The 19,733-nt window shown below is 39.0% G+C and overlaps 1 protein-coding gene and 1 long non-coding RNA gene across 3 annotated transcripts; both read left to right on the forward strand.

Annotated features, from left to right (window-relative positions):
- Positions 1 to 833: 833 nt before the first annotated feature.
- On the forward strand, positions 834 to 3,656 carry LOC306910951. 2 transcript variants are annotated; one of them, XR_013788218.1, is made up of 5 exons: positions 834 to 1,734; positions 1,880 to 2,115; positions 2,541 to 2,729; positions 2,821 to 2,843; positions 2,977 to 3,656. It is a non-coding gene; the product is annotated as an uncharacterized lncRNA (long non-coding RNA). The 2 variants fall into 2 exon arrangements; XR_013788219.1 differs by having other exon boundaries at positions 2,981 to 3,656.
- Positions 3,657 to 4,832: 1,176 nt separating this feature from the next.
- Positions 4,833 to 19,324, forward strand: ell2 (elongation factor for RNA polymerase II 2). Its single transcript, XM_079486379.1, has 12 exons — positions 4,833 to 5,276; positions 8,582 to 8,629; positions 9,714 to 9,826; positions 9,914 to 10,077; positions 12,693 to 12,952; positions 13,907 to 14,031; positions 14,167 to 14,233; positions 14,478 to 15,132; positions 15,834 to 15,897; positions 16,513 to 16,684; positions 16,800 to 16,844; positions 16,957 to 19,324. Exons 1-12 carry the CDS (start codon positions 5,148 to 5,150, stop codon positions 17,071 to 17,073), a joined length of 1,959 nt encoding a protein of 652 aa, XP_079342505.1. The 5' UTR covers positions 4,833 to 5,147; the 3' UTR covers positions 17,074 to 19,324.
- Positions 19,325 to 19,733: the final 409 nt, after the last annotated feature.

The raw sequence follows: 19,733 nt of genomic DNA on the forward strand, positions 1-19,733 counted from the left end.
CTTAAAATAATCCCTCAGTGTTTTTTACATTATGCAGCACGTACGCGCTGACTGCCAACAAAACACAGACATATAACTTAGTTTGACTTACCGCGTGCAGTTTATGTCCGTCATCTTTTAGCACGCGGTTTCTATCAGTTTCAAATGATCTTCAAATCCAGTGTGATATCCACTGTTTATATAACATCCATCACTGAAATGCCGTGAACAAACAGACACACCTCAGCTTCGCTCAATATCGTAAGAGTAAAGCTACATCTGCAGGCCCACAGCGCAGCCAATCTTGGGTCTTCCTTTCGCTCTTCGGTTGACACTTGGGCGGGCTATTTCTTTCGCCTTGCCGGGGGATTGCTTTTCCGGGAGAATTTCCAAATAAAAGTAACAGTCCAATTCGATTTTTAACAAGTCGACCGTATTAAGTATGAGAAGCCAGCATGTTCAACAGTGTAAAGAAGTCAGAATGCATGAAAGAGCATGTTAACCGATCTTTAAACTTCTTAACGTCCATGCAGTATCGCACGCCGGATGTGTACCTTATGCTTGAGCGAACTCAACTTCAAAGTCTAAGAATCCATTGACAAAGTAACCCCCCCACACCAAAAAACCCAGACATTTCGATAACATTTTTCATATTTGCATTCTATGGTCTGAAAATGTTATTATATTATCTTAAATAATTGCCCAAACACTCACAATATTTACTGCCCTTGACATTTTATGAACTGAATGTTTCAAAAAGAAAACATCTCTAATATAATATTTTTTTAAACTACAGCTGCTGATGCATGACACCGGCCACACCATCAGTATCTGCGCAAACATACGACACAAGCATTCGTGTTTTTATGTGATAAGAGCAGACACAGCTGCTGCCCACTTCTACTGCCAGATGATGGTCAAACATTAACTGCTGTTTCAAGGAAATGACAGAGAGGAACCGACAAGCACCGTTCTGCACGCGTCGTCTGTAGGCCTGCTCTTAAAGGAAACAGGGTATAGAAGGATGTATGGCTTATTACGCTGTAAATGGATTTGTCGTTATAAACACATCAAATATTTTCATTTCTTAATAAAAACAAAATGTAATACTAATTTTAACCTAAGGAGGCCGCCATGTTCTTTTTCGATGAGGTTGCAAGTACAGGCAGCTCATATTCACGTGAGGTCTAATACAGTATAAATAACCAAACCAAAAGCATCTTATGATTGTGTTTATCAGTATATTCTCATAACGTATAAAGTATACGATAATGGTGGATGATGATGTCTAAAATAACTGTCATAAAGACGGTAGTTTAAAGCTATGATGTAATGCATGTTTACCTTGAACAGATGCTTACTGAACGCATTCTTCTTTTATGGCAGGTAGGCTGGTCTGTGTCACGAGGACATACTGCCACCTACTGTCCCTTTGTATTTATATATCTGATATGTTTGTTATCTTATATTTTACTGTCATAAATGGAAGAGGTGTGTGCTTCACTCTAGTGTTAAGAGAACGGGTTTAGGTTGCAACCATTTGATGTTACTGATTTTGACGAAAAAAAAATTCAAACACTGTTTTTTAATTTCACTTTTATAAAGTAAATGCCACTGTTAATATATTAAGCCATACATCTCTCTATACCCAATGTCTCTTTTAAAAACTCATCGAGTCCTCTCTGCGAGACAGACTGTTCTGACATCGAGCACTCTGTGTCCTCACATGGCACTCAGTGCATACAAATTCAGCAAGTGAGTTGTAGTGATCAAACCTGTCCAACAGGAATTAATTATCAACGCAAATTTAAGTTTATGATTTAACTAAAACACTCATGTTTTCACAAGGGGTTGTGGTGTTATTATCTTGAGCTTTATCTGTTTTCTAACTTTTCCAAAGCTCTCCAGTCGCAGACCAGGTGGATTTCTCTCACATTTCGTGCTTTTATTTGTAAGCACGGACATGTGTTTGTGTCCCACATGCAGTGCTAAGGTCAAAAGATCCACAATCTAATTCTAAGCAAGTTAAAGCAAGCGGAAAGATTTTGGGTAAACACGCGAGCGCACGCACACGTCTATTTGAAACACCACCAAATGCCATTAAGACTTCCAAGAGACAAAATTGTATTGCTCAAGGTTAGTCTTTCGTTTCTTTCAGAAGTCTGTCAGACTTGTGTTCTATGACAATATTGAATAATGCAGGTTTGAATATTAGTATTTTTTGCAAATTTACCTTATGTAAATGTTTCCATATGACCTCATTAACAGGACATACCATTATGAAAATGTGAATATAATGAAAATATAGGCAATATATGAATCAAAGGCTCATATTTTTTATAAATTAAAAGCTGAAATTCCTTATGTATTATTTGAAGATCCAATGTGTAATTTTTGGGAGGCCGTTTTGACCGAAATGAAATAAAATACACATAACTATGTCTTCAGAGGTGTATAAAGACCTTACATAATGAAGAGTTGTTATTACCTTAGAAGGAGCTATTTCTATCTACATACACCTCGGGTCCCCTTAAATGTAATTCGCCATGTTGTTTCTACAGTAGCACTAAATGGACAAACTGCTCTACAGGGCGCATTTCGTAATTACTGGAAAGAACGTGTTGACATCTTAGTCCTGTTTCACCCCCCGAAGTGCTATGAATAGGAGTAGTGGAGTGAGCTGTTAGTTGCAATTCGCAACCTCACCGCTAGATGCTGCTACAATTCATACTCTGGACCTTTAATATATGGTAATATATTAACAATGCATTATATTATTTTTTTAAATATATATATATTGTGATTTAAGCTATTGAGAGTAATAACAGTTTCTTTTTTTAGGGATGTCACATGTTCGCACCCCGGTACGTACCATTAGTTCATTTTGACAGAGGCATGGATGTTTACAGAACTCTGCTGAGCTAAACTGTTACTTGTATTATTCAGCGGTGACCAAATGAATCTCTACAATCTTGTCTGCTCTTCATTGTGTCCCAGACAGGTATGAATGACAAAGCAGCCCAGACATCCAGGATTCGGCCAAATAACAACCTGAAGTAATAAGCACATCAACAATGAAATGGAAAACAGTAGAAATCTAATCAGATGTACTGACTTCAACAGGCCTGAATGTTTCCTCCCCGAAGCCAGTGGCCCCTTTCACACGTGCAACTCATTAAATTGCAGTCAAATTTCCAGATTGCCCTTTCCGGTAAATGTACCGAATCAGCTGTTCGTAACTGCGAAAGCTTCCCATCTCTTGTGCTTTAACACGTCAGCATCAGAATGTCTGTTTATAATCCTTTTGCCGTTTGTCTGAAATGACCTTCAAATGTTTCTTTCGAAAACCTGGTGGGGGATGCATGCAAACACACTGTCCGTCTTTTTTTGTGTTTTCATTTTATATAACAAATGTTAATTTCCGTTGTTTTTCCAGTTAATTATGTAACAGCAAAAGGAACTGATGTGGCAAAGACATCAGAGAAAAGTCTGTCGTCAGCATGATTAAATACCACTTAACACCCACTTCATTAATACTCATGACCAATCACTTTAAGAGTAGCAAACACAATTAACCACGAAACATTTTATAATCCTGTTATTCTGTACCTTTCTGGACCAGCATGCATTGCAGGGCTGAGACTTTAAACACTAAATAAACAAAATAAGTTTTCAGCAAAGGGTGTGGCGGGTCATTGCAGGCCTAATCTCAAGGATTCACAGTCCTTACAACAAACCTAAAACTACTACATCACACCAAAACACTCAACATTATCACACTGGCCCAGATAATTTTAGACACAGCTGGTGTTCGCCATGTAAAATAGCCAGAGGCTGACAAACAGGTTTGACAAGGAGAGAAGCGAATTTAAACCTTTTTGGTGATGCTGGCACTATCACACAGACAAATCTAGATGTACTTTATGTTCTCATGAGTCTTATGTCAATAATAGTAAGATTTGCTTCTTTACGTTTCATACATTCAACAGCTCGCTGTTTCAGCAGATTGAAGGTACAAGTTGTTTTCCAACCAGGCGAAAGCTCTAACTACCTATTACCTTCAGCAAAGAACTCTCCTGTGTCATTTGTGTCACCCGCTGTTGACAGAATCATGGCCCAAACATGTCTCAGGATAACCCTGATGCAATTCACTGATTTGTCATCATTTACTGTATAAACACTCTCAGGTGCGTACAGTAATATACATCCTGCGCAACCTGATACAATTATTGCAACTGATGAATTTATGTTTTGACACCTTTTTCACAATACTGTGGCAAGCATACCCAACAGCCCTAAAACTTCATTCTAAAAAATATAATGATGTCTGGCTTCAATCTTTTTTACCGGCTGCCAAACATTGAGACAATAGTTAATAACCAACAAAAGGTGTGAGTGATGTCTAGAGAGCACATACCGTATTATATATATTCCTTAAAAATAAAATTGACCAATTTACATTCATATATGTATCAATGTTACCTTTTTTTTCATTCCCTGTTAAAAATACTGCTTAAATTAAAAGCTGCCTGGCTGGTTTTAACTGGTCTCACAGTTCGGTTTTGTTGGTTTAAGGAAAACCAGCAAATAATATGATATTTATAGTAAAACCATAGGACCCACACATTTACTATAGTTACTCTACACTAACCATAGTCTTACCCATTTTTTCTGTACGCAGAGCGCAAATTCACTGTCCTCTTTTGATTGACATGATATATGTGCCTTGACCATCGGCCATTTTTAAACAATCGGCCAATAGTTGAAAAATTGCTTTTATCAACCGATACCGATCATTGTCCGATATATCGGTGCATCTCTAGTGATAATCGATCCGCCAACATGGTTGCCACACTTTTGCTGTGTATTAAAAGCATGGATTATTTTCCCGAGGGAACACCGGTTCATTCTTTACATCACGTGGGAATAGAAGACACATAGTGAACACAAGGGAGAATTTATAATAGCATAATAGCGTTAGAGACCAAAAACAACCACTACTTTTCAAACTTTATGAGCAACAAATGAGAAAGAGCAGTGAATAGGCAATTGTGATCAGGTCCCTCCCTTCTCTCTCTCTCTCTCTCTCTCTCTCAGCGCGCACTAGAGTGAGAGTATGCACGTATGTCAGAGGGACTAATGGTGGAGGAGGGCTGCTGCTGAAGACGATGGCAGCGCTCTGTGAGGATGAAACATATGGATTCGACTGTGGCCGCAAAAGCGACAGGATCTCAGTTTTACACGTTAAACTGACAGAATCGGCGTTTAAAGCGTTAGAAAACGATCAAAACTGTAAGGTGAGTGCTGAGAAAGTTTTATATGAAGAGAGGGGCGAGAGTCCGATGGCCCAAACTGGAACAAACATGTCAACTAGTCATTTTATAAAATAACGCCACGCATTTCGAAAGAAAATATATGTTCTCCTTTAGCCGATGCCCTTGTACTCCCAGCAGAACTGAAGAAAACGTTATTTCTTAACGGATAAAAATAACGTTAACTGTTACTCCAGTGGCCATAATGCCAACGCATCAGTTATAATGCTATGACCTCTCTGCTGCTATTTTAAGTAAAAAACGCACAATAATGATGTTTTAACACGTTTATGAAGTCTGAGAATTGTGAGGCACGTGCGAACGGAGTAATGTCGAGATTGCGGTGTTATTAGTACGCTTTATTGTTTTATTCTCAGAAATGCTAGCAACATGCTAACATTTAGGAGAAACTTTATGAATGGATATCGTCGTTTTATTTGCTTGACACTTCGACGACTTGATATTTTCAGTCAAATTACGCTCGTTTTGAAATAGATTGTCTGTGCAAATGACGTCATTTTTGCGGAAAACTAAAGTTTGGTTAGCTGACCTGCTAGCATAGCTATGTCACTAACGTTACCTGGCCGTACTCCAACACCGATTAAGTTAATAAATGTGACATTTTGTATGATGTTTGTCGTCTTTATTTTACATTTATGATTGTTAGGCCGAAATAAGTTTATATTTGTAGTATAAAACATGACAATCTGTTCAAAAAAACAGCTTGCTGAGTTAGCTCGTTAGCTTCAAACCCTTATACACACACCTTATAAGTATTTTAAAGAAGACGCATTAAGTCGTTAAAACGTCTGAATCATCGTGATTAATTTGCCAACCATCCGTGTTTTCCTTCAAAGGCAAAGCAAACTCTTTTAGTTTAGTTCATTAGGGAGTTTCTCCTTTTGCTGTGTGGCAAGGTGGTTAGGTGGAGAAACCCATGACTTTTTCTTATAAATGTAGACTTTGTGCACGAGTCATCTTTCAGTATGTGATTTTGATACAGTTTCATATCAAGTCAACTAGTACCGCAAGCGATACGTGTAATATTTCCATGTGGGTCATTCAAGTTGTTTGCATGGTATATGTAGGTTAACAACCTGCATAAATGAATATGGTGAGATAAAGAAATGGATTAAACTTCTGGGCATTTCCATCGATTCAAAAGGCAGGCGTTGAAAGAGATTACATCGGCTTACTAGGAGAAATTGGGCAGCTTCAATGAAGAGCTGCATTGTCTGGGTTTTTTAAAGCTCCACACACTGTGCTCAAAGTGCTTACGAGGCAGTTTTTGACTTAAAGGTACAGCTGGCGTGTTGTAAAAAAAAATGCACGCTGGGTTCTCCGTAAGGTAGTTTATTCTATCCCAAATCCTGACTGATTACCTGTACTTAATACGATTTTTTGGGGGGCGTGGATGCTTAAAATGACCCCAACGCATCTAACCCGGGTCACCTATGAAGCAAGTAAACCCGAGTTTTTCCGATTCGGTTGAACCTTGTTTGGGACTAATATGAGTTTGGTAAGCCATCATGTTCCTGGCCGCTTTACACTGGGACTGTTTGTCTTTGATTAGGACTTGATGTTTGGTTGACACTCAATGTTACAACACACAATCGGAGGGGGGTTGCATCTCAACAAGTCTGGCTTTTAGCTTCCAAACAAAGCACATGCTTTGCGGCATTGTAAAGTGAGATAAAATGGTTTGCGTCGCTGTTGTGTGTGATGTACGTTAAATATGAATGCATATTGGTGTAAAGAACGATCATGTCCCACACGGCTCATTGTTGCTCAGTTGTAATTGGAGAGATATACCCTTATCTTTGTCAGCGTTAGTAGTATAAATAGACACTGCCATATATTTGTTCAGTACTCGACTGGAACCGGAAGCTATGAAGTTACCTTAATTTTCTCACTGGTGACCACTATGTCAAATTCAACGGGTCTTTGCTTGCTCAGCCTACATTGTCTTGGTCTAGATCAGGTCTTCATTCTCATCTGAGCTTGTGGTTAATCATTATTCATCTCTGAGCGCTGGCCTCTGGGACAAGACAGGTAAGGCTAGAAGACCGTTAAATGCGTGAACCTCCTGGATGTTTCCTATCTCTGGGTGGCCAGAATTCAGGACTCTCTTTAAATGTGAAAGGGTGTCTGTTGGATAGTTTGTTTTTATTGTTTGTTATACCGGGTTCACTAAATAAGCTGCTTAATGATGTGTACTGTACTTTACAGTATGTTTCTCGGTCCACTTACACGTATTTATTGGTGGTTAAAAGAGATACTCCACCCAAAAATTTAAACTATGTCATAAATTACTCACCCTCTAGTTCCAAACATCTATAAATGAATTTGTGCGGTTGAACACAGAGAGCGATATAATGTTAGCAACCAAAAGTTCACCATTGACTGCCATAGTAGGAACAATTTAAATGGTAGTCAAAAGTGCCCCAGAACTGTTTGTTTTCCTATATTCCTCAAAATATCTTCTTTTGTGTTCAACAGAACCCAAAGAATTACTAACATTTTTGTTATGACTATGGCAGTCAATGGTGCTTCAGAACTGTTGGTTGCTAACATTATTCCAAAATATCTCTATTTGTGTTCAACCGAACAAATAAATGTATTCATGTTTGGAACAACTAGAGGGTGGGTAATTCATGACAGAGTTTTAATTTTTGGGTGGAGTATCCTTTTAAACTACACAATTATCGGAACACTGGATACTGGTCTAACGTGCTACTGTGTAATGCGATCTTGTCTCTGTGCAAGTGTTTTTGGGGGTTGGGGGGCTTGTGAAACTTATCTTGTTTAACAAGCCTTTGCAGAAAGAAAAAGGCTTTGGGCAGTTTTGGAATATAACTGAAGAGGTATGGTCGCAGGAGGGGGGAGAAGTCAGACCGGGGAGCAAATGAAATGCGTGAAGTTAAATGACATGTGTGAAATGTCCTCACATTTGGCGGTCTGATCAAACATTACATTTGTTGCATGAGAAATGAGAGCTGAGTGCATTGTGGGAGACGGAATTGCTTGCTGTGTGTTATCATTTTAGATGGCACATTTTGACATTTTGCTGTCACTTGTTGCTGGAAAATGTGCATGTGTATATATATATATATATAGTATGTGTAATGTGCTATACCAAACATTGCCCATGTTTGCACCCTCTTCTCGACCCTAGAGGTGATAAAGTAACTTACAATCTTACAAAATGTAGTTTTGTATGTTAAGATGTCTTTTTTTGTGCATTTTTAAAAATACACTTGTTTACATTTTAATATTCTAAACTTTTTCAGAATGTGCCATCGTCGCAGGCAACTATACGTTTCCAGGGTCTTCAAGGGGTAAGTCTTGTTCAGAGTGACTGTCATAGATGAGTGAGTTTTAAGTGTAATTTCTGGCTGTGGAAGTGTGGAAGCTATTCATCAAAGTCCTCTATAATTGTGACACTGGTGCCTTAATAAGCAACCTTTGGTGTTTTCTGGTTTTATTGGGCAGCTTTTCACTTTTCCACTGTTGAAGCGCCTGTTTAACCTCTCACCCTGTGCAGCATGCCGTAGTTTAGTTCGGATGGTGTGTCTATAAATACTAGGCTGGCAAACTGTGTTCCGGCTCTGTCTGTTTAACCCTCATGAAGGCACCCTTAAGATACACTTTCCTTGTGTCTGTGCTCCAGTTATCACTAAGATCTGTCACAATGAACTCTGAAAACTAAATCTACTGATGAACTGCCTTGCATATATATATATATATATATAAGCAACTTCCAAGCTGGGTTGAAGCCTAATAAGTAACGATATGGAACATTCAGTTATTCTCAATAGCCTGAAAGATGACTTGGCGAATGGTTACAGTTGTTTTAATAGAGATTGGTATTTACTTAGCAAATAAAGCAGTGCTCCAAGCCCAGAAAAAGAAAATATTGGGTCATTTGTTCTAAGTGGATTAAGCTTTTTTACTTAATCATTCCAAATTATCAATAATTAATATGCCATTTCCTTTTGACTGCTTTAACCTTCTTGTATAGCTTTGCTGGGATGGTTCCAGCACATTCTGGGATTGGCTAAGCCATAGAGGATGCACTTTTACAGAAAAAGTTCACTGAAAAATACAAATGTTGTCCTCATTTATTCACTGTCATGTTGTTCTGAAATGGTGTATACCTCTTTCTGTTGTGGAACACAAAGATGATGTTTTAGAAAAGTAGTTTTGTGTTCATGCAATGAAAGTCCAGCATTGTTTGGTTACCAATGATCTTTATTTTTTGTCTTCTGCACAATAAAGTCAAGTTGAAAATAATTTCATTTTTAGGTTAACTATCCCATTAATGATGGCTTAGACTTGCACTACATTGATGCCTTGACACACTGATCTGTCAGAGATACTTTTGGCATCTATTAGAGATTTATTTTGCATCTCTCCTTGTAGCGCATTAAAATCCCAAAGTCAGATGGATTTCAAAACTTCGACTTTTACCTGTCCAACTTTGGCAAAGACAATCCTCAAGGAAGCTTTGAGTGTATCCACCAGTATGCATCCAGGTAAGAGTCAGCCTCCAGAAATTGTGGTCCTATGATGGCTAATTTTACTGTTGGTCCTAATTGTAAGCCACTCCGTGTGCCTGTTAGTTCTGGGGTCGCCCACCTGTCCTCGCTGGGAACAATTCAAGAAAAAATGACAGTATGTGCCTCCAACGACTCCTTCCAGGTGACCAAAGAACGTATGGCTCAAGCCGATGAGGATACACGAAAGAACGGCACCAAATTCATCAAACCTGGACGGCCGATTAGAGGTACTTGACCGTGTTTGAATTCACATACTAACTTTGAGTTTAAACTGTACACATGGAATAAGATAACCAAGGGTTGGGTATTACTTTTTCTTTGCCATGTTTTAGAATTTTAAGCATTTAGCATTTTCACTGAAATGGATCTTGATCAGGCAACCAGTTTGGGGCAACACCTGATCATTTACTCAAGACACTGTTTCGATTTTGGTTTCCGGTTTCAGATGTGCAAATAGTAAAACATTAAATCCTTTTTTGAAAGGATATGAGAGTATTGTCATGGGGTTTTGTCTGGTATGTAGACTTTGTAGCTTTCCTGTAGCTCAGTGGTAAGAGCATTGCGTTAACAATGCAAGGTTGTGGGTTCGATTTCCAGGGGATGGCAGATACCTATGTAAAATGTAAGAGATAATGCAATGTAAGTTGCTTTGGATTAAAGCGTCTGCCAAATGCCTAAATGTAAATGTACACTTGCTTGGCCAGTTCACACATCTCTGCACATACAGCATGTTTATTAAAGGAAGTTCACATTAAAATTTCATGATAATTCACACACCCACATGTTATAGAAGACGTCCGTGTGTTTATTTCTTCTGTTGAAAACAAACTGATGCTTTTGAGGAAAGCTTTCGAGGGTTCTTATCCATATAATGGACTTTAACGAGGGGAATCTTTGTTAAGGTCCAAATGTAAATTTCATCGCAGCTTGAAAAGGCTCTACGTGACACCAACCCATGATAAAGGGTGTTAGTCATATTCCAAGAAAACCAAATATTTACATGACTTCTGTATTACGCAATCACGTGCAAAAGGTTAAGTGTGATGTCAATTTCAAAAGATTTAAACATCCATTATATGCACACTAAATGACTTTTTTTAAAACGATAATCTTGCACAACGACGTATAACATGTCGTTCAACATCCAAAAACTTTTGAACGGTCTTCTTTTCCAACACTTGTACACACTGGGTCAGAACTTGCATCAACGAGATCTCGTAGTATGTGAAGTCGTGGACATGCTACATGTTTTTATGTTTATGTTTTAAAAGTATATAATTGTTTTAATTGTCTTGCAAAATGGCTCATCATTTCGACTGGACAACATCCCTTATTCATTGGATGGTGTCGTGTAGAGCCTTTTGAAGCTGTGAAGAACTGAAATTTGAATCTTCACCTCAAATCCGTTAAATGGATAAGAACCCTTTAAAGGATTTCTCAAAAGCCTCAATTTGTTTTCAACAGAAGAAATAAACACACAGACGTCTTCTATAACATGTGGGTGTGTGAATTATCATGAAATGTTAAAGCAAACTATTCCTTTAAATCAGTTAGGAGCTGTACAGGAAGTGATGTATAATATAGTTACAAAATATAGACATATTCAGCTAATGTCACCTGAAGAAACAGCTGCACAGGTTGTTAAATAATAGAAGCAGCCTTTCATTGTGGAAACTGAAGGGGACATGTCAAGAAACCTGTTGTATCTCAACATAAAAGGGTATTACAGTTTTTTTTACTTTAACTGAAGCTCGAATCCAGCTCATTGTATTTCACCACACGTTAGACAGAATCTGTCCCTTGGCACCTGTTCAGTTGTCGCTACCTTCTGGCAGCCCGTTCTCCTGACCACAGCTGGCTTCTACGGCAGAACCGGAAAAGTCAGTTTCACCTCCTCCATATGCGCTAAGCCGCAGCCTAAGGGGGCATTTGCATTTTGCAGCCAAAGGAAATGGTAGAAGGCTAAAGAGGGGTTTTTCAAGTAAGGCTTTGCAATAGCAGCTGGGCTTCAGGAAACAAATTCGCTCTCTTTTGTGTGAGCGTGTGTTTCATATGAGAGACACAATAGAGAATTTGAGAAGTCTAGAGGAGGGATGGGCAGGGTGGTCAACGTGTTGATTTGTAGTGTCTAGATTTTTAATAAATGAGGACAAAAGTTGTCTTTAGCATGTTGTACTTTTGGTGTGCATTGTTTACAGCATGGTTAAAGCCATCCTAACATGTTGTGTCCTGATATTAATTTCCTTGTAAAGCACTGCTATCAGCCATTGAAGTACAACTTTTATAAAAAAAAATCACAGCTTTCAAAACAGGATTCATGTTGTAAACACGGGACCTGTTATGATGCATAAACCAGAGATTTCCATTTTTAAGTGTTGAATCTCCAGATCTAGCGTTTTCCAATGCATACAGAGGTACAGTTTTATCCACAGCGGTAGGAATTCAAATCATGTTCCTTTCCTTGATCCAGCTTGCCTTCTGTATGTGGATTTAGACTTGAGTTGTATGTGTGATGGCCAAAGCTTATTATCCAGTGACGTAAGAGTTTCACCCAACGGGCTGGAGGTGAGGCAGTGAAACAGTGTTTGTGTCTGGACCTCATCCAGTTATCAGCCCATGTTTAGGGAGGGAGAGATAGGAAGAGTAAGCCAGAATGATGGGGAAGGAGTTGCTAGCCTTAATCCTTTAAATAGCTTTTGAGCTTCTCAGATGCTTTCCCTGGCTGCTTTAAAGTATGCATGCAACTGACACGTGCTGATGTAGTATCATATTATATGAATAGAATGTATAAAATGTGGTACTTTTCTTCTGACTAATCTCTTTATAAATGTAATTTGCACAGACAAAAAAGTCCAGGCCCGAAAGCCAGCCCCCTCAGCCCCAGACCCTGCTCCAGAGAGGAAGCAGACCACTCCCCTCAACCCAGCCAACACCATCCGCAAGTGCCTTACCAACAACCCTGTGTCCCAGCGGCCTTACCGGGACCGTGTCATCCATCTTCTGGCTCTGCGCTCCTACAAGAAACTGGAGGTGCTGGGCAGACTGCAGCGAGACGGCGTTAGCCAGAAAGACCGCAACTCTATGGGTACCACATTACATCAGGTAAGACCGACACAGCAGAGTACACCGATCGGGAAGCGTGACAGCACGTCCTAAGTATATGTTTCTTTGTGCGTGTGGTTTACACAGATGTAAAGCATAGATAAGATCAGCACATTGTTGAAATTTCCCCATAGGCTTCATAACCCCAGTGTCACTTAATGCAAGTCATGCTTTCACCTCTAAATGTAGAACACGAGGCAAATTAAGCAAACGTAAACTAAACCTGTTAGAGCAATTACGCACATGAGCACACACTTAAATGGCTCGCGAGCTGGAGAGACATGTTTACTAGATAGAGTTGATCTAAGGTCATGCTGTATTCAGTTGTTAAGTGATTTTCTACCGTATCAGAGGTCAAATTTACAGATTTCCCCATTTGTTTCAACAGAAATATTCTGTTTAGTTTTTCTTAAATTCCCTTTCAGACTTAAAACATTTTATTTATGCTTTGTAAGGGGAAGTTGTGAAATGAGTCTATCTCCTTCTTTGGAAATGCAGGAAGGTCAAGGTCGGTCTGAAACGGTCTCTCGCTAGGTTGTAACGAAAGAAGCAACACTATATCCCGGTGCCTAACCGTTGATTTGCATTTCCTATTTTTAGTGTTTGTGTATCTCTCACTCTTGAGTGTGCCTACTTAAGTATTCTGTTTCCTTTTTGTCTTAACTGTTGGGTTTGTTTTCTAAAATAACAAGTAAACATTTCTGACTGAGGTTGCAACTTTTGATGTTTACTGTGAATGATACATTTAAATGAATACTTCAGATGTAAAGGTGTGAATTGTAAAACCAGCCACCAAATGAAGGCTTGTTTTATTTGTCAATACATCATGTAGAAAATAATATATAATATTTAATGAGGACATGTTTTTAATTATTTTAGTTTTACAATATGGGATCTTTTGTCCTCTTTCTGAGACAGATGTATAAACACATGTTAATTTTTTTATTCTTATAGGTTGCCAATCTGAACCCTAAGGATAACTCGTATTCACTGAAGGACTTTATATTTCGTGAGGTCCAGAGGGACTGGCCGGGCTACACGGAGGATGATCGCATTCAGGTTGACAGAATCCTGGCACGGTAAGACTTACTAATATACAATTGAATAAAAAAAGGACTCTTCATTTGCAAAATCATATTTGAGAGCCTGTAGAGAAGAACGTAATAGTATTTGGCTAAGCTCAATGTTAAAGTTTTCTTTCCTTTCTCTAACAGTAAATTGGGCTTGAACTCAGAGTCGGTCTCATCCAGCAGTCCAAACAAAGAGCCCACGTCCCCAGTGGTAAGAATCTCATTAATATTGCTGAAAATACACCGATTGAAATGGCTTCTATATTAAATAACAATGTTGAATTTTGGATAACCCAGTGTATTCATGTTTATTCCATGTTTATTAGTATCTCATCTGGATAAAAGCAGAATTTTTTCCTGTTGACACATTTATACCATTGAATTACATTTTTTATAAGTGTCTCACTACTAAAAGTTGCTTGTTGACTAAAATCATGTTTCTTCCCGGTGTCCAGAAGCGCCAGCCTGAGACAGACTTCATCGACCCTTTGATGTCCAAGAAGCCGCGAATCTCCCATCTTAGTAACCGAGGACCCCCTGCCTCATCAGGACGACATCCTTCACAGTCCGAGGACAAAAAACCCACACCCCCAGTCACAGCCGCCTGTCCGGGACCCTCTTTCCACCCTGCCTCGGGCTCCAGCTCAAACTCCCCCAGCACGCCAGAGGGCCGTGGATCTCAGGACCTACCCCTGGACCAGAGCTCCATATGCGGGAACTCCTCGGAGAGCTATGCCCCACGCAGCCAAACACCTAGCCCCCCCAGCCAGCCAGGTTCCACAACCTCCCCCTCCGCATCTCTCTCCACCTGTACTGTTTCGACCACCACCGTCACTTCCACCACCACCAGCAGCCGAAACCTCTCCGCCGCAGCTTTGCCTACGGGCAGCCATGATGGCAACGGCACTAAAAAGCCCAAGAAGTCAAAGAAGCACAAAGAGAAGGAGAGGAACCAGGAAGGTGGGCGAGAGAGGGATAAAGAGCGTAAGAGAGACAGAGAGCAGCGCAAAGAGGACCACTGTGATAAAGAAGCACAGCCCAGGAAGAAGCACCGCATTGAGGCAGAACAAAAACACATTCCTGCCAACATCACCCGCGAGCCGGACGCAGGTTTGTATGCAATATTGAAACTTAGCTTTCTGGCAAGAGCCAGTATTTCCAATGTTTGTTGCCCAAAATTTGTAAAAATGTAGTTTCTAGTCAATTCTCAGTGGTTAGAGCATGGCACAAGCAATGCCAAGGTTGTGGGTTCGATCCCAGGGGATTGCACATACTTAGAAACAAAATGTACAATGCAATTTAAGTTGCTTTAGATAAAAATGTCTGCCAAATGCATAAATGTAATTTGAAATGTATGAAATTTCATTGTGAATTGAGTCAGACCTCCAATCACAGAATGGGTTGAATGGATTACAACATAAGGTACTCACCATTGAGTCAAATCAGAACATTTATGTTTGAAGATACATTTAATATTCAAATCTTATCAGTTAACGGTTAATGTTTGGATAACAAGCGGCAGTTCTCGGTTAGGGTAATTAACCAAAATGAGCATCCCTAGTTTACTGTAATTGTAAAGGGTATGACTAACAATTGCTGAACAGAAGCCAAATATTTCCAAGGCAAGATGCCAGCGATTGCAAAAAATATGAAATAAGCCAGCTGTTTGCCATAATTGTTAGTCTGATCAGTTTACATTTACTTTGACTTTAGAAACTGACTAACATAAATGTGACAAACACATTATCGTTTACGCGTGGTTGCGAAAATGCAGCTTCTCATGTTTGTACATCACGTGTGTTTTCTCACAGCTGGCAAAGACAAATCTGTCCACAGCACTGAACTTCCTGTACCAGCAAAGCCTGATTACATCGCGTAAGTGAACTTTGACATCTTGTTGAGGATTTATGGTTTATGCATAACGCACTTTGCATGACTGTAGGTTGCACTGAGATAGTCAAACCCAAATGTATGCAGACACCCTGAACAGAAGTATCTAATCTTTTTCGCTATATTTCTGAATATAATGCCCTCCTGGTAAAATTTGAGCACCTTTCCTCTCATATTAGTGGATATTTTACTAGTTTTGGCCATCCTTCTGTTAGACTGTCTCACAAATGAATAAGGTGAAACAGCTCTCAGCTGTTTCATTTAGGTACACAATTAGATAATGCCAATTAAGGGCAAAGAATTACCAAGCAACGTATCATTTTGTTCAGTGAGTCTGTATTGTTAAGAGGTCACATTAGCAATTAAAGTAAAAACACTTTAGCCAAGTCAAAGGGTCTGAATAATTCAATTTATCAATTTTACTAGTAGACCACTGTATGAAGAATTTGTGGGTATATGATGTCACGGTCCTTTACCCACTACTAAAGAAATATCAAAAATGATATCTGGTGTCTTGAATACTTTGTTAACATACATGAGTACGTACAGTCAAACCACAGAGACTATTTCTAACTGTAGTTTTTTGTTGTATTTTTTCAGTAAATACACTGCAGTGATTTCTATGGATCAAAGGCAGCGATATAAGGATGACTTCAATGCAGAGTATGATGAGTATCGTATCCTTCATGCCCGCGTTGAGAGCATTGCTCGCCGATTCACGCAACTTGACGCCAAATGCAGGAGACTGGCACCAGGAACCAAAGAGTACCATGTAAGCAAATAACTTGAAAGTCTTGAAACTTAATGCATTGCATATTTCAATATTTGCTCAAACATTGCTGGTCTGGATAATTTATAGAAATATCAATGTTTGTCTTTTCTAACAGGAGGTACATGTACAAGTGCTGCAAGAATATAAAAATATTAAACAGGTAAGTGTTAATCTTGTTTCTTAATTCAGTTGGGCCACGCCCACTGCAAGTAAATACAAAATCTTTACTCGTATAATAAAAAAATATATTTGACACAATATATGTCTTACAGCACAGCCCAAACTACTATGAAGAAAAACAACGCTGTGAGTACCTGCACAACAAACTGGCCCACATCAAACGACTCATCGCTGACTTTGACAAGAGGAGGGCACAGTCCTGGTTGTAGTGCATGGGACCAAGCAACTCCCTTCAATCTGAGTGCACCTGATGCTCAGAGGACCATCTTTAAAGGGAGCGTGGGAATCGAACAACTCCTTATTTATTATTTTACAGATTCCCCACTCCCCTCTTTCTACACATAGTCTTCATTATTCTTCATCTTTCCTTCTTGCTATCCCTTTATTCTAAGCGCTGGTTCTTCTGAACGCCACCCTTTGTTTTAAAGAAAAGAGGAAGTCAGTCTTCCGCTAGTGATGTCACGTGTTCAGGGGATTAGCACTTAATTCTTTTTCTTGGACAAAAACATATTTTCAAAGGCGAAAAGAAAACATATTGATAGTTATGCAATGCAAACCGAGGGCCTTACGATGCGCATTTCTTGAAGCCTTTTGTCTGTGGTGACTGAGCCAGTATCTGTGAAAAAGTGGCCATGTTTCCAAGAGCCTTGAAACTTCCTTTCTCCTGGGGGCCCGTTTTTATTTTTGATCAGCATCAGTATTTAAACCCACAGTGCAAATGATGCCTTTGAGGTATTAATACAGATCCATGTTGATGTGGAATCCGTGACTTTCCAGCACCCAGGGCAGTGGGGAGAAATGATTATGACCTCATCGCAGGTCCAGCGCACATTTATGAAAAGGTGTGAGCGATAGTTGTTTGTGTGAATGTGTGTATGCGTGAGTTAAGCAAGGAAGGGGGTGGTGAGGGAGCGTTGTCAGTGTTTTTGTTGATTCTGTGGAAGAATTATGGGTCAGATGCTATGAGGAGAGAGAAGTAGGGTGGAATATAGAAGTCTAAAAGAGGAAAAAAAATAGAAAATAAAAATCCCAAAAAAAGCTGCTATATTTTCTTTCTTTGAACAGCCAGAGCTTGGGATCGAGCTGGCTGGTGTTACATGTTCTTAATTTGGGTCTGCTCTGTTTAAAGAAAACCATCGAACCGTCTGAGGCAAAGGTGCTACTGATTTATAAGGAAACGCATCATTCAGAGACAGCCCTGTATATCCATTTCACATGCAATTCATTAATTATTACATGTCTCAGAGCAGAGTTATTTATGAAATATGAACAGCTATATATATATTTTTTGTTTGTTTTTGGTTCTGGATAAAAAGGAATTGCTGGAATTTTCTTTAAGAGTATTGAAAAATGATCAAGTGATCACAGATACGTTAAAGTATAAGTCTTTATTTCACAGTATCATAAGTCGAGAGCTATTTAAAGATTGAGGGAAACATTGTTTACAAACCTGTGTGGCAGGACATTTTGCCAAAAAGAGAAAACTACAAATATGCTTTGTGCTGTGTTTTTTGTGTAAAATAAAACATGTTTCTCTGAGTGACACCTGGGCATCTATAATGAACACCGATTATTCCAACTTGATGCATGGCTGAACACTTACAGTGTCCCTCATATGTGTTTTTCCGTTTTGGGAAATAACACATCACATGATTATGCAAATTCTCACCGGATAAAGAATATCCATGGTGGATTCTGATTGGCGTGGTGTTCCTTGATGATTGCTTGGGTTTTTTGGGGAAGCATCTGAAAACAAAGAAACGTCTAAACATCCACGTTTAGATGTTCATATTTAATTGTTGATTTCAAGCTCACAGTGATTCCATTTGTTTAAAGTTGGAGGGTTGTTCTTTTTTGTTTCCGGTGTTGTAAAATAAAAACCTAAGAGAGCCATTCTCAACCAACAATTTCTGTATTTGGGTCGGCAGATGGGCTCTTACGTGCTCTTGGCCCTGGGCATGTTTTCAAACTCCCCAAAATGGGTTCTTGTGTGGGCTCCTGTTCATTTTAGTCCCAATTGTGGATTAATCGGTTGACAACCAAATACACGTTGTGGTTATTTAAACAAGATCTGTAACAGCACTTTACTACAGACACTTTCCCTTACTTGGCAATCAAACAGCCACGATGAACCCTAAAGTTTTGGGATGACACTAATAAGTGTTGTTTGCTAGGGAGATTGTGTATCTATACATGCAAAACAGCATTTTCATTTGGGTTGGGGAAGTATTTGGTGACGTGTGACCAACACCTGTGTTTCCTGTTTGAAGAGACTTTATAAGCCTCTGACACCACTAAAGAGAGACGTTACTGTTGGATAATAAGCCAAGATTCTCATAACACTGTCATCTCTTTGTTTTGAAGTTGGGATGGGGGATGTTTAAGACTGTAACGGAATATTCAACCTGCTCACCTGAAAACGTATTAAATCGGTTCAATAAAATGTGAACTTGACAACATAAAAGCTTGTTTTTCTTCTACATAAATACACTTCATGTTAATCAATATTTAATGTATATATTATGAAACCTGCAAGGTGTGTGGAATAACAGTTTTATATAGCAAGACACATACATGAAACTGGTTTACAGTACATTTTGACAGCTTAGGGCTTTGTTAAGCAAGTAGGGTGTAGTTTATGCACTGATAGTGTACATTTTAACATACTTTGAAACAAGTCACCCAGAGTACTTTGTGTTTAAGCTTTATCGGGAAGGTGTAAAAATTGCTGACGTGAAATTTCTAGGCATTGAAAATAATTTCCTATCACGAACATGACGTGCAGTGTCATTGGCAGGTTTTTGTTTGCATGCACTATTATAAATATTATATTATTATACACTATTAAGTCATTTCTTATCTTCCATAG

Source organism: Barbatula barbatula (assembly GCF_947034865.1).
Source record: "Barbatula barbatula genome assembly, chromosome: 22".
In the NCBI taxonomy this organism is placed as follows: Eukaryota; Metazoa; Chordata; class Actinopteri; order Cypriniformes; family Nemacheilidae; genus Barbatula; species Barbatula barbatula.

Excerpts from the sequence above, each read along its gene's own strand:
- ell2 (XM_079486379.1), top strand. The coding sequence starts at position 5,148 with ATGGCAGCGCTCTGTGAGGATGAAACATATGGATTCGACTGTGGCCGC. Across the intron at positions 14,032-14,166 it reads GTTGACAGAATCCTGGCACG|TAAATTGGGCTTGAACTCAG; the intron begins GTAAGACTTACT and ends TTTCTCTAACAG. Across the intron at positions 15,133-15,833 it reads CACCCGCGAGCCGGACGCAG|CTGGCAAAGACAAATCTGTC; the intron begins GTTTGTATGCAA and ends GTTTTCTCACAG.